General features: G+C 45.6%; 1 protein-coding gene across 1 annotated transcript; it reads right to left on the reverse strand.

Moving 5' to 3' along the window:
* Nucleotides 1–2,608: 2,608 nt before the first annotated feature.
* TGFBI (transforming growth factor, beta-induced, 68kDa) lies at nt 2,609–13,677 on the reverse strand (the record flags this gene model as incomplete). The annotated part of the gene is made up of 15 exons (XM_009584532.1): nt 2,609–2,968; nt 3,137–3,161; nt 3,539–3,618; nt 3,823–3,925; nt 5,414–5,538; nt 7,454–7,584; nt 8,110–8,246; nt 8,408–8,553; nt 8,801–8,938; nt 9,088–9,309; nt 9,884–10,025; nt 10,707–10,853; nt 11,327–11,491; nt 12,570–12,727; nt 13,613–13,677. Coding segments are annotated over 15 exons (1,840 nt in total), but the record flags the coding sequence as incomplete, so codon positions are not given.
* Nucleotides 13,678–15,060: the final 1,383 nt, after the last annotated feature.

The following is a 15,060-nucleotide window of genomic DNA, read 5'->3' on the forward strand; positions in this document are numbered from 1 at the left end:
TTCCCCATCTTTCAGCTGCTCTCCTCTTGCTTCCTCCCTTTGCACGCCTCGAAGGCTGAAGCAATAACGTCTCGCTCCCCTTGGTGGGGTGACTGCCCACCCTGTCTCCATGGGGGAAGGTACAGGGATGAATATCCATGGGGGAAAACATCCCCAAAGTGTCACTGAATCAGAGCGAGAGATGCAGTCCCTGCTGATCGACTAAAGCAGCTCAACTATTGCCGTTGATCTAAGCCATCTGGGTAACCCTTCCTGAGAACAGTGGGGTGAGAAACCAACTTGGATTAGGGAAAGGGAGGGAATTAAGTCATCTCAAGTGTTTCCACCCACATGAACTGTCATCTGGAGCCACCAAAGCCCTGGGGGGCTTCCAAGCACAGAGCCCGTGGGAAGGCAACCTGGGATGGCTTCCCAGGATGTGGGATCCCGGGGAAATTATAGACACAACGGGGGACACCAGCCCTACACAGGGCCACGGGGAGCTGCTGCTGGCACCCCACAGCGGCTATGGGGATGGAGCGGGCAGCAGGAGGAGCAAGGGAGGGAGCACTGCCAGAGGGCCAGGGAGGATAAGCAACGGGAGAGAGCAAAAAGGGAATTGGATTGAAAGGATAACACACCTCTGTCTACTGTAAACTCTGCTGGGACTCGTAAACCTGGTGTCCCCCTCAAAACAAGCCTAGCAAAGTCAGGCCATATGCAAAACATGAAGGAGACTATCGCTGCATCACCACCAGCCCCAACGCCTGCCCATAAACCAGGCAGGGCTGTATTCCCAGGAGGAGATGAAAACTGCTCTCTCAGCAGATGGGACTTCTTGTAGTTACTAAGCACGTCTAAGCAAAGTTTCCCCTCCTCCCATCTACTCAAGCAGTTTCATTTTGCAAAGAGACACTTGGTTGGTCACCAGGTCAGACAGCAAGAAGGTACCAGTGAAGGGCACTCACCTAGATGAGGATCAGATCTGCTTCCCAAGTTGTGAAGGACTTTACACCACTGAGTTGTGAAGCATCAAGGAGGACAAAAAAAGCAAAGCAAAACAAAGGCAGGCAAGGCTCTGCCCTTGCAACTGCACATGCTGCTGCTGAGCAAGTTGCAAGGAGGTTTTCCCTCTCTCTCAGGCTTTTGTAGGAGTTAGTAATTAATTATTGTAATTACAAAAAGCTGAGACTCCCCCAGGAGCCAGTCTCCTGATATGACTCTTCTTTCTTGGGCTGCTGGGAATAGGTGGCTCAAAGGCTTCCCCGTTACCACTCCAGCCTTAAATAACAGGACTGCATCATGCCAGGAAAATAAAAAGATGAGATGGGATGTTGGGGAAGGGAAATAAAAGAAAAGCTTGATTATTTTTTTACACATTTGAGCTATGCAGATGATTCACAGCATATGGGATTTTAATTTGGGCTTTTAGTAGAAGAAAAACTACCAGCGTGTTTCTCAGTCAGGGCAACCAAAAAAATCTGGATTTTTTGTATTCTTGATATCCTTTTTCTTTTTTTTGCCTCGTAATCCTGGGTTTCACCAAGGTAATAGCTGGCCGGGGAGCAAATATAAAACCCTGATGGGGTAAATCAGTGCTGTTGGCATCATGGCATGCAGCGCTGAGCTCCAGCGGAGCATCCAGCGGGAGGGATGCGCTCGGCTGCCCTGTGCTCCTTCAAGCGCCTGACAGCGACTGCTCGTGAAAGCACCGCCGAAAAATGATGACAGGCCAGGATCAGAGAGGAGAAATGCTTTGCCATTCCACTCTAGTAACTATTAGACTTGTAAATACTGATCCAACCAAATCTGACCCCCCTCCTTCCAAGTGCTCAGGTGGTCAAACTGTGCCATCAGGCAATTCAAAACAAACAAAAAACCAAACAAGCATTATCATCACTTGTCATATTTATATTTTTGATTTTATTTTTAATTTTTATTAAAAAAACAACCATTATTAAAAATGAATCATTTGCTGGAAGGCTTCTGCCAGGGAGAACTCTCATTTCAATCTCGTGAACAAAATGCAGCACAGTTAAAACCCATAGGCATGAACAAAACCCAATAAAAAAAAAAAAAAAGAGAACAGTTCAGACCATAGCTTATAATTATGCAGTTTCCTCATTGTCAATAGAGAGGCTTTTGTTAAAAGCCTTCAATTCAGAATTTCATGGAAGACTTTTAAAACACAGGGGAAGAAGGAAACACATGCATGTTTAAAAAAAACAAACAACAATAAAAAAAACAGGAAAAAAAATTGCTTGGGTAATGGTTAATGAATTCAACAAATTTACTTCCTCCAAAGCAATCACTGTTCGCCCAGCCATACAGTTGGCCCTGGGTGATGTATTTGCTCAGAAAGCTGAACATACACAATTCCTGCCAAGTCATTCGTTTAATTTATTTCCCAATTCTGGCACTGCTTTGGAGGGGGGTTTCAGTGAGACCATGCCTGGCTTCCCGCTTTGGGAGCCTGGAGTTTTCAGTGCCAGTAGGTACCACTGGGAGCCTGGAAAAGAGGCTTTAATTCAGCCCCTTCTAGTCTCCCTCAGTGAGACAGCACCAAGGCGAGCTCTAAGCATCTCTCTGAGCTCCTGAACCAGGGCGGAATTAAGCACCTGCCCTTGTACGTACGTATCAAGCCCAAAACTGGATATGTTAAAAATTGCAAATTAGTGACTAATTTGTAAAAAAAAAAAAAAAAAAAGAAAACCCAAAACCACAACCTGTCCTCAGTGTGGGAACTTTAAGGTCAAAACCAAATAAAAATGGTCGTAAAATATATACATATATATATGGCTTTTCATTTTTCCTATCCATTTCGTCGGAAACAAAAATAAATTCAAGGGTGATATTTGGTTTTTAAAAACAATTCTGTCTTTCTCTTTAGCTGTCAGCCGGAGCGGATGGGATGGAGGCGCTCACGACGCGGCTCAGAATCCACCCGAGTTCTCCTTCATCCTCGCTAGTAACCGGGAGTAGACGGGTGCTGCAAGGAAGAGACCGAGTTGGGTGGGACAGACACACGGCATCTCCCTGTCCCCTCCCCTCCTAGTTATGCTACATCTTGCTTGGAGCAAGACAGCAGAATAAACCTCTCTTTAAGGGACAGGGACATATGACGGAAATTAGGAACAAGCTAGAGAAGTTGTTTTACCTAGTCGAGGATTCCTCTGAGAAACCTGCATGGAAAGAAAATACAAGGTTTGCATAAATACCACAAATCTCCGACAGCTATGAGAACAGTTTGCACGTCAGTATATTTATCCCTAGTCTCCCAAAATTATGGATGAATGACTCTTCATTATTGGAAGTTGACATATATAGTACCATGCCAAGGTTACATTCACAGTGTGCTGCAAACTGTAGGCTTCATGTTGCAAAATGTATTATTTCTTATATAATGAAATCATGCAAGAAGAGAGGGTTGGTCATTCCATGAAACACATACGCTCACTCTCTTTGGAAGTCAAAGTCTGAATGTGACATTATCTTCCAATCATTATTACCAAAATGTAACTTCAGTAGTTCTACAGTGAGGGATTTTTTTGTCTTTTACCTTGGATAACGCAGATGCCTGTTTGAAGATTTCTAATGCGGGATCTGCAGGCTCGTCACCTCTTTCTTGCGGCCTTGAAGCTAAGGGTGGGACATAGATAGCATTGAAATACTCTTCAAAGCACACAGGCTGCTTCCTTCCAGTGTTTTGGAGGATGTGTTGAAAATCCCATAACAGACTAATCCTCCTCAATAAACTGAAGCAATTGCCATGTGTCACCTCTCCCTCCCAAAGCAGCTCTGCTGTAACGGTGTGGCTCTAGATATTTCTAACCATGGACCTACCCTGAGGCTGTAAGACAGAGTTCACGGCATAAATCACACCATTCGTGGCCATGATATCGCATTCAGCAACAGGCTCCTTGTTGATATGTATTACGTTGTTTTTCTGTTCAAGAAAGGAAAAAGATTAAAAAAGTAGAAAATGAGAAACTTTTGTCATCGGTGGTTTCCAATTTTATTAAAAAAGCCCTCACTTTGCATTCATTCATTTACTGGATAGCTGTAGGCATTTTCATTCCTCTTGCCAATTAAGGAGAGCATAAAACCAAATTATAGGCTGAGCAGTTTGTCCTGGAGTGGCTGGCAGGCTTCGGAGCACGGACTTTCTCGGTGCGCTGGCTGGGACTGCTGTCCCGCGGCAGCAGAACAACACCTCCACCGGCTCCCTGGTAGCAGCGGGTGCTGCTGCTCGCGCCAAGAGGGATGGCTGCAGAGATGGCATCAGGAAAGGGCAGATCAGGACTGGGCACGGGAAGAGTCTAGCACACAAGTTGGCCAACTCAACGCGCTTGGAAACACTGGCCTTTCCATTTGTGTCCTGCGTTTTCTTCCTTATGCACAGAGTGGGTCATGGTTATTTGTTTTCTGAAATATATTTTTTTCCTCAGTAGAGGATCCTACATTCTCTTAATGTAGTGCAGAATTTGTGAAATGAAATTATACATCTACTGCGTTCAGCTCTGGGGCCCCCAACATAAGAAGGACATGAACCTGTTGGAGCGGGTCCAGAGGAGGCCACAAAGGTGATCAGAGGGCTGGAGCACCTCTCCTATGAAGACAGGCTGAGAGGGTTGGGGTTGTTCAGCCTGGAGAAGAGAAGGCTCCAGGGAGACCTTACAGCAGCCTTCCAGTATCTGAAGGGGGGTTACAAGAAAGCTGGAGAGGGACTTTTTACAAGGGCAGGTAGTGCTAGGACAAGGGGTAATGGCTTTAAACTGAAAGAGGGTAGATTTAGATTAGATACAAGGCAGAAATTCTTCACTCTGAGGGTGGTGAGACACTAGAACAGGTTGCCCAGAGAAGTTGTGGATGCCCCATCCCTGGAAGTGTTTAAGGCCAGGTTGGATGGGGCTTATAGCAACCTGGTCTAGTGGAAGATGTCCCTGCCCACAGGAGGGGGGTTGGAACTAGATGATCTTTAAGGTCCCTTCCAACCCAAACCATTCTATGATTCTACAATTCTATGATTCTAAATAAATCCTGCTGCGTTAAGGGAGCCCATGCAGCAATCATTTTCTTTACACTGAAGAAGATGTGTTAGCTGAACAAGCTATTCGTTTAATTTATTTATGCTTCTTCCTCCCGTGACTCAGGGTTAAATTTATAACAGCTCCTGGAAATCATTTACAATTGGTCTTCTGGGGAGAAAGCTGAAGAAAACCACATTTCAAGATTGCCAGCTTGTTGAGTTGAACATATGGCAACAGTCCCTCCGCTACAGCCCAGAAAACGCTGTTTGGTGGGACCGTGCTCACATTTAGAAGATGTTCCCACACCATCCAAATGCACACAGACATACTTTGATCCTTGACATGGACAGCTAAAGACAGACCACAGCCCTGCTGACCGCAAAACCCCATCCGAGGTGACTCACCATGCTGACTTCCAGTTTATCTCCCTGCATGGACTTCAGCCTCACAAGGGCACCGACTGCGCCGCTCACCAGGATCTCATCAGCCACGTGGAACTTGAGGATGTTGGCAAGCTCCTTGGCATTACCTGGGGGAAGAAAACATTTACATTTGCAAAACAGCATCAGCGCTTGCTTCCTGTATTTCACGTGCTGGAATGACATTACATGGAAAATACCATAATTTCCTGAAAGTGCAAGGAAAAAATGTAAAATTGAAAAGACTGGGCAGAAGGACCTTGGTTGGAGCTGGTTAGGACATTGAGGCCGTTCCTGCCTGGACAGGTCAGGATCCCAGCGAGTCCGGAAGGACACTCTCCCAATGTCCCACCTTGGTATGTACCAATCCTGCCCTATACATGAAATCCCTATCTCTTGGTTTTTCAGTCCCTCATTCTCTCGCTGTGCACAGCATGAACCTGCTTCTGTTGCTGTTTTCACTTCCCAAGGAAGTCTAGGGGAAAAAAAAAAAAAGACCTATGTGAAATAAGGAAGCAGATAGAGCACTCGGGTATTTGCAAACGTCAATACTTTCACCAACGCCAGTGTCACTTGGCAATAATCTTCAGAGCTGGAACTGCAGGATTCCTGGGAAGGAAGGGGGAAAGTGCAGAAGAAATGTCACTAATGGCTTGCAGGTTGCTGGCCTGATCCCCACCCTGCTGAGTCTCCAGTCATCTAGCCATGCTTTGAAAGAGATCTTAGGAAGATCAGATGCTTCCCCTTCACCATCTATTTTCCAGAAGAGGCAGTGACGTGCACAGCACGGGCCAGCAGCCCTCCTCCATCTTCTCCTTTAGAGGATGCAGTGTCATTGATAAAACCCACAGACAGGCGATGGGAACAGCTAGTGCAAAAGAGGGCCTCCATCTACAAAACCAGAGCAGCTCCTTCAGCAAGGGGGACTTTTTCTTTTAATGCTCGTATCTGAATACACTGTGAGCTTTCTTCCCCATTACAGTTTTTCTAGGGTGGCCACAGTGCACACTGCATGTCCTCACCAGCATGATTCACTTCTTCATCGGGAGCATAAGCTAAATATTTGCGTGAAAAAAGAAGAACATCTGAAGTGTCCGCATCTGGGATACTTCATTCCTGCAGCCGTTTACAATAGCTGCAAAACAGTTCTGAAATATTTATGTATTAAGCAGTAGACTGGATGTGCAGTCTGATATTAACAGTTCTTCATCCCTGCACTTAAAAGGATAACCAGCTACCATGGGCAGATGCTTCCCAAATTATGATGTCAATGTTTGGTTGGGCTTTAATGACGAGAAGACATTACACTCAAATACCTGGCATTGTTTCCAACCACAGCCGGTTTTCAACATGAACAAAATAAAAGATCATGCTGCTTATCCAGAAGAGCGTTATTAAACATTCCCATGCTTTTTTCCACACCCAGCCTGCACGCCTATGCTTTTCAGGATAGTGGTCTTCGTCTGTGCTAGACTGGAATATTTGTTGTCTTCTCAGGATCAGACTGGACTTCTTGCTTTGTCCATGTACACATAGATGGAGCAACAGCTCCATCCTTTTACTACTTAAGTTTCATACAGTGTAACTTGAGGCTGAATGTGGACCATGTTTTCTATTTGCAAACCTTACTTTAGAGACCCTGATCCTATGTGACTGACAGCCCCATTCTCACTTCTTTCATCCCTGAGAAAGGCAGAGACCTCATCGGTTCCTCTAGAAACACCTTACACCAGCCAGTACAGCCAAATTAAAGTCATAGTAAGTTTGTAGCACACACTAAAACACGTCTTCCAAGCACAAGGAAAGTATAAACCCATGCCCACACTTTGTGTGAGTTCAGTGCCACTCTGTGCATCCTCAGCTTTCTGCTGGATAGGGCTTATCCAAATCGGTGGTGTAGGAAGCTCATGCTTCCAACAGACAGGGTCAAAGAATGAGATATGCCAGAGAAACTTAGCCGTTCCTCCCCGTATCATGCCCATAACACACAGCAGCTGTTCATCTCAATGCTTTAAAAATGCTCACCCATTAGTTTGTTCAGTTCCCCTTGGGGCATGGCTCGGAAAGCTTCGTTCGTTGGAGCAAACACCGTGAAGGTACCTGGCCTGTTCAAGTTCTCCGTTAGACCTGCAGACTGGATTGCAGCCACCAACGTACTGCAAGACAAACATACATAAAATGCTTCACTATAAACTACTTTTGTTGGTCTTTGAGCAATTGCTTGTTGTGTTCAAAAGAGAGCTGTGAAGTTACAATTGCAAAATCCTGCTGGGGTCCAGCAAATCAATTAACCAAAAGGTTGATTAGGTAGGAAATGAGCCTGCAAGGTCCAGCCAGAACATCTGAGAAATGGCAAAGCAAGCTGGGAATGCTGGCTCCTTGGGGACCAAATGGTAGTGAGGAAACAGAGAGGCCTGTCCACAGTGGCTCTGATGGGCAGAGATGGCTTTGGAGCTAGCTTCTTGCTGTATCAAGGGGGACCACACCATCTTGGCTCACAGTTCATTGAAGGGTTATTTGAAGTCTCACTCCCTATAATTTAGGGATGAGACCACGGTTTTGGATGCTCTTTCTATGTTAAAAAACATATACATAGTCATGACTACGACCCATAATAAATAGAAACTATTTTGGCAGCTCTTCTGCTCCTAACTAGCACTTCGGAAGAGAAGAAAGGTCACCTGAAGCGATGGTCTGCCTTGAGAACATCCATCACTGAGCCAGACGGTGGAGTCAACATTTTGTCCACGCTGAACAGGGTCCCAAACCTTCCTCTCTTGTCATGGGCAGCAATGCAGGCATTTTCAATGCAAAGGTTCTGCAAACAAAATTGCAGAAAAAAGACATTATTAACGCTTGGAAAGAGAGTTTTTTATACTTTCCACAATGCTCAGTTACACTTTTTACATGATAGCCATAACACTACAGACATCAAGCATCATTCAGCCATATACAGCACTGCACACTGCAGGAACTTACATTGCGGTACACAAAAACTCTCAGTTCCTTGTCACCCAGAGTCTGTAGCTTCTGTCCATGGTAAAGATATTTAGAGGAGAGCTGGTCTCTAACAATGTGGTTGAGAAGCAAGTTTTTCATGTTGCTGTCAACAATGGGGAGTCCATCTGCAGCAAGAAGTATGGAAAGAACCAGTGATTCACTTACTTAAAATGACCATTGAGACACTAAACAAGTGCAAATACAGAGTATTATTTGTACCAGGTTTTAACTTTAAAGCTAGGTGCCACTGCCTATAGCTGAGGCATTTGAGAGAGGGTTTGCATGCTTCTGCACTGAAACTTGGCTGAAGACCGTCTGAAGCAGATCTGTGCCCCAAACTGATGGAAGAAAGGGATTTACTCCCTGGTTTACCTTTGAACACATCATTCACTGGGGCAAGGAGGGTCACTCGCTCACTGCCAGTTAGATGAGAACTGAGACCAGCTTGTCTGAAAAGGTCCATAGACTTGGAAACTTCAGATTCTTGTGCCAACTCAAACAGGGTCTTAGCTGAAAAGAAAAGCAACGCATAGCAACCTTGCGTTAAAGGCACTCCACCCATCACTACAAAACATCTACACCCTCTAAATCCAGTATTTCCTTGGCAAAATAGAGAAAAGAAAGGCAACAGAAAGAAAGGTGCAGAGAGGCACCAGTACCTGAGTCTGGGATCAGCAGCTCATTAACAAAATGTACAACGCCGTTGGTTGCCAGGACATCCTTGTTGGCAATGATGGGCTTCCCGTTGAGGGTCAGCTCTTCCCCACTGCAGCCCACGTCCAAGGTGGTTCCTTCCAGAGTCTCCATCGTCAGGCCAGCGATGATGGCCTCAGCACACATGGCTGACTTCAGGATGTGATGGTTCAGCAAAAAGCAAGTGTCTCAGTGAGCTGCAAAAATCAACTATGAAATTATTGCAGCTTTTAGGGATCAATGGCAAGGGCCTCCTGTACTGTGCTGTACTGGATGGGGCTCCACCCCAAAAGTTGCACAGTCTTTTTAAATTGTGCTGATTTTAATTCAGCAGCCTGTGAAATGAAGTGCCTAAAAGGAGTAATTTTTATACACCTTTGTGAACTTCAAAAGGTTTCGTGTGCTTATTTGACTCATTGGTCAGGGGAAGTTACATCGATCAGACACCAGTCTTCTTGCATCTTGCTGGATTGATAGAAATCACCATCACATGCAGGAGTGCTAAAGGAAAACTAGGAAAAGGGACTGCTTCAGCTCCCTCCTCCGATCTGGATACCTCTCTGCCACGTCTACACGTCTACCATAGCTGTGTCCAAAGAAGTCTGGGCTGTCCAGTTTAGAAAGCTGGAGTCTGTCAAATGTGTTTACTGCAGCTGTTGTCAGAGCGTATCAAGGAGCCGTTCAGATGTCCTTGAGAAGGAATTTAGAAGAACTGAAAAATACTCGTCAGTCCCTCAATGGGCTCAGTAAACAAGCACTTACCCCTCAGGGCTTCTGGGTCCCCCAGGATCCTGTTCAGAGTTTCTCGCGGGATCTTCTCAAAGGCTTCGTTGGTTGGAGCCAAGAGCGTGTACTGGCCCTCGCTTTCCAGCAAGCTGTTGAGGTCAGAAGCAGCCACAGCAGCCTTCAGAGAAATGAGGAGAGAGGGTAAAACACATTCAGCCAGAATACAAAGGTCGGCAACTTTGTCCAGGCACATGCTGAGGGCCAGATTTATTAAGGCTTTTATAATTTCAGAGGACTTACAAAAAATCCTGAATGGCTTCTTTCAGCACTTTGGTCCCTTTATAAATTTGACCCGGCCCCATGTGCTCCAGAAATTTGAGTACAAGAGCCCTTTTTTGGCAAGACTGAGAGCTATTGCAAATACCCTGATATGCCTGGAAGTGGTTCCAGGGAATAATTCAGATCAGAACCCACAGCTGGCTAACTGCAAAACCCCTGTGCTTTTTAAGTTATTCCTTAACTTGGCAAATACCAAGGCAAATAAATTGGTACTCATCAAATCCGAACAGTTAATATCTCCTAAGGCTAAGACTCCCATAGAAGAGTGAGGAGACAGACTCAGTCTACATCTCTTCACTGACAGCAATAGCAGGGTGACTTATTCTCGTAAAATCCTACTTGCGCTGGTATCAAACACTTCTCTTCCTAAAGCAAAACAAGCTATATTGATACAAGGATTTTATCAGCAGCTTTAGAGTCGCGGCACCTAGGCACCGGCAAGCTCTTCATGACAATTCACTGGGAGTGGGATGACTGAACATCTTTTAGGAGCCCTGGAGCACTCGTGGGGTGGACTCACCCGGAGAGTTTCCAGGCTTTCCTCAGTCTCAATGATATGCTGAATGCTGTTTGTAGTGGTGGCGATGACTTTGTCGATGACATGAACCACTCCGTTGGTGGCATGGTGGTCAGCTTTCAACAGCCTGGCACAGTTCACAGTCACAATCTGCAGAGGGAAAATAAAACAAGAAGGTAAAGCAGCCTCTGCTGTTTTTCTATTTCATACGGAGCGAGCCCTATAATACTGAATCAGCAGGAGCAGAAATGTGGCTTCCTAAAAAAACACACAAAGAATGAGAATGCTCTATCAAGAACGTTTGAAACATTTCATGTTTAAAGAGCTTTGCAAATAATCGGTGGTTTTGTCTATCCTGAATCATCAAGACTGAGAAAATAGGCAAGAAGCAATACTTAGGCAAGCATACTGTTACACAGCAATGTGGGCAACTTCCCAGCAATAGCATCGATGAAACTATCTGCTTATACATATTCTTTTCAAGCTCCTTCTAAATATGTATCCTAAATCAGTAGTTGTCCACCTAAGCATTACAGAGTCCTGGAGGTCGAAGGACAGCGTGGGAAGTGCCAGGCAGCAGAAAAGCAAGCCCACTGTGGGTAGGTTTAACACAAAGGTCTTACCCCATTGGGATAGTGGTGAATCTGGATAGGCAGGTCCTGGTACATTGAGTTAAGTGTGGTCCCATGTTTCAGATCGTCCGTGAGGACCCGTTTGTTCACCATGTGGTAGCGGAGGGCGTTGAGCAGCTCAATGTTAACGTTACTGACTAAGGAATCCAGAGTTTCCTGAAAATCAGAAAAATTTGTTTTTCAGTGCTGAGTGCAATTAAGCCGGTTGTTAGAGAGAGCCAGGAGGTCTGGCTGCATCCAGGGTGCTTCCAAGGGGTGTGTGTGCGCGTATATTAAGTGATGTATTCAGCCTTAAGCCATCTGTGTAAATTAAGAGCTCCAGCTTTCGTAAATCTTTATCTTTTGCCTCACGACAGCAGCTGGCAGCCCTGGCACCCCCCGTCCTTGGCAGACGAAGGGATGATGGCAGTAAGCTCCAGCATGGGATCACTGCATCGAAATGAGCAGTAAGGCAACAAAAGGCATCGCTCAGGGCCAAGGACAAATACAGCAGGAGACCTTCCCCAACAGCACCATCCCTGCGAGGGGCTCTGCTGGCGCACGTTTGGGGTAGAGGCTTGGTAGTGGGGATAGCCAAAAAGATGCCCCCTCCCTGCCCCAATGGTTGTTCTTACATATTTATGGACAAGTGATTTAAATGTGGGATGTAACTGGGTAGGGGTTGTACAATCGGGACTCTCCCCTGTTCGCAGAGATGCTCCACTAGGACGGGAGCACCAGCAGGACAGCGGTGACAATTTCAGGAGTAGAAGTTTCACAAGACACAGAGTGAGAAAATCAAAACCAATGTAAAGGAAATTTATACGTAATTGAGCATAGGAACACAGTGATGCAGGAAGGCTGCAGGTTTATCGAGGCTCCAGTTGGGACTGGCTACTTGTACAAATTATTAAGAACAACCAGAGTGGTAAAGTAAGGGTCAACAAGAAAAACCGAAAGGGATGGAAAGTCTCTTGCTGCAGGTCTTAATGCAATCTCTAACGGTAAGAGGCAGGGAAAACGGAATGAGGTGATTTCTACATCCACCTGCTGGAGAGCATCCACATCTTCCTAGTGTTGGGCTCTTTCAGAAACAAAGCTCTGGAGCTGATGGACCATCTTGGAAATTCATAGTCCTTCCTATATCAGGACTGTGTCTATTCTGCCAGATGGGGTGGATCCAGACCCCTGCAGAGCTGGATCTCCACTAGAGAAAGCCAGAGGAAGAGGAGAAAGAAGAGGAACTATATCTTACAGCAGACAAGGATGCCCAGGCCTCATTACTTGGGGCAAAAATTGTAAAACTTCCAGGTCCTTCGATTTCTGGCCTTAGGTTAGACCGGTCGGAGTAGAGCTGCGTGGTGGCAGACCCAACAACTCCCAGGGTTTCATAGATGTTTGAGAGCGGCAGCGCTGAAAGAAGAGAAGGTTATGTTCCCGATGCAACACCATTCATCCTTCCCTGCGCTGCGCTGAATTAAAGGAGAGCTGCTGGTGAAAACGCTTGGGGAAACGAAGCACATCAGGGAACTCGTATCTGTTCATTAATTAGATAACAAATAATCATGGCCTGACAGCTCCAGCCTCAATTACAGCAGTGTAATCCAGGATCTGCTGCATCTCTGCAGGTTTCAATGGAGTTACTCTGGATTTATATGGATGTGAATTGAGGCAAGCAAAGATACTCATTGCTTTCACCTGATCCTTGTTTGTACTCAGGCTTTTGGTGCTCGGAGCTGGCAGCTCACCACTGGTCTCGGTCTCCACTGACCCATCCACACCAGCCACGTAATTAACGGGGCGGCATCAAACTTTTGTGGAAGGAAGCGTTCAGAAAGCAAAAGCAGAATATGCCTTTCTTCAATAAACCCAGTTAATTCCCTCCCAACCCCCACCAGTGGCTGAACTGTATTTTCTCCTAAATGCAATTTGGCTAAACTCATGCCAAAGTAAAAATGAGCAGAGATTGGCAGAGCTGTCTGCTACTCTATCATTCCTTTGTATTGCATTTCCAATACAGCTATATTACTTGTTGGAATAAGTAGTTCCCTATGGCCCTCCTATGCCTGATTAAGTTTAATTATATCCAAGGTTTTAAGTTGTCTGGAACACTTTGCATGCTTGGAGCTGATCTGGCACTCAGCTGGTGCTCTGCTGAGTCCATTTTTGACTTGTTCATGGCACTATTGTGCACAAATTGCAAAAATCAAATCCACTTTGAGTAATTTTCTAACATTTCCCTTTACTAGGCAGCTGTATAATTTTAAGAAGTGTAAAAAATGTCAAACATATTTTTACCAGCTGGGCAGCCTTTTTCTCCAGGAACTTTTTCATATCCAGGACAGCACTCGTAACTGATTACTCTGGAATAAGAGATGGATATGGCAGATTAACTGACGGCGTCTCACTGCTTTTTCTCTATTCGCTATAGTTCTGTGTCCATCCATATTTGGTGATGTTTCTAAGCAGATTCTTCATTAGAAATATAGACTTGAACAAAAGACAAACCACAATTTTTATCTCCTTCAGGGCTGCATGTTGCCAATTTCTCCACCAAACAAAAGCAGACACAATTTCTTTTCAAAACCACACTTTCCAGGAGACTTTGTACAAACAGTGGATGGAAACAGATGCCACGGTCCCAACAGATAACCTACACAAGACACTGCAAGTGCTGGTTCATTTGGGCACATTTCCCATGGGATTTGGGGATCTCCCTGGCTGACTGCTGCTGTCACATCTGATCACTGTTTGGGCAACACACTGCAACTCCGCTTTACCAAACCAGCCAAGCGTTTCCCCTTCATTTCACCCCATTCTTGTCCACCACCAGAAATTATTTGCTTACTTACGGCAAAATCCACAAGACAGACCTGGAGGGGAAAGAGCATCCTTGGTCTTGGATGCAGTGGCACAAGGGCTTGGGATAAGCCCTGCAAGGACAAACTTCCCCCCTGGTGACGTGCATCCACGGGCACCCCGAGGCAGTACTGCAGCACACCCGGCTTGGCTAACACTGGTATGCCCGTGCGAGCACCCTCAGCGCGGCATTTCCTTCTGGCTGGCAGCAAACTGCTGCTCTGATCAAGCACTATCCCCCAGTAAAGCCAAAGGGGCCAGAGACCCCATCCTGGGGACTCGGGGCCGTCCTGCAGATCTGTAGACCCTAAATAAGCAAGACCTGCCTGAATGCTGCATCCATCATCTGCAGCTCAATGGGAAATAAAAGTCGTCCGATTCTCAAAGCTGGCCATTTGACGGAACATGTTTTGATATTAACGGGGGGCGAAGAAAAAGGAAAAAAAAAATCAATCCAGAAGTTGCCCGTTTATTTTTCACCGGGGGTTCTTCCACCTATTGCTCTTAGGCTCAGTTTGAAAGGAGCAAGGCCATCTGATTGATGGGCTAAAGACAGCCAGGGAATAGGTGTTCCTCCCAAAGACAAGTGTTTCCTCTGTGCTCCCGGTTGGATTTGAGACAAGTAGGATGCTGTATTGCCGAGCCTCAGCACACTCGCTCAAAGAGAAAGGAAAATCCGCAAGCTTCAGATATTTGTCATCATTTTAGCACTGTTAACAAACAGTGGAAATGCCTGGGGTTTAAGAGGGAATTCTTCAGGGTAATTAAGAGCCAGTAAGTGAAACAAATACCTGCTTTTCTGTGACAGAAGCAAATAAATTCTGTGTCATGGTTTCCTAAGAGAATTACAAAGCAAACCCAGACTGATTGTCTAGACATTATATATT

This window comes from Fulmarus glacialis, unplaced genomic scaffold (genome assembly GCF_000690835.1).
Source record: "Fulmarus glacialis isolate BGI_N327 unplaced genomic scaffold, ASM69083v1 scaffold8709, whole genome shotgun sequence".
NCBI classification, from domain to species: domain Eukaryota; kingdom Metazoa; phylum Chordata; class Aves; order Procellariiformes; family Procellariidae; genus Fulmarus; species Fulmarus glacialis.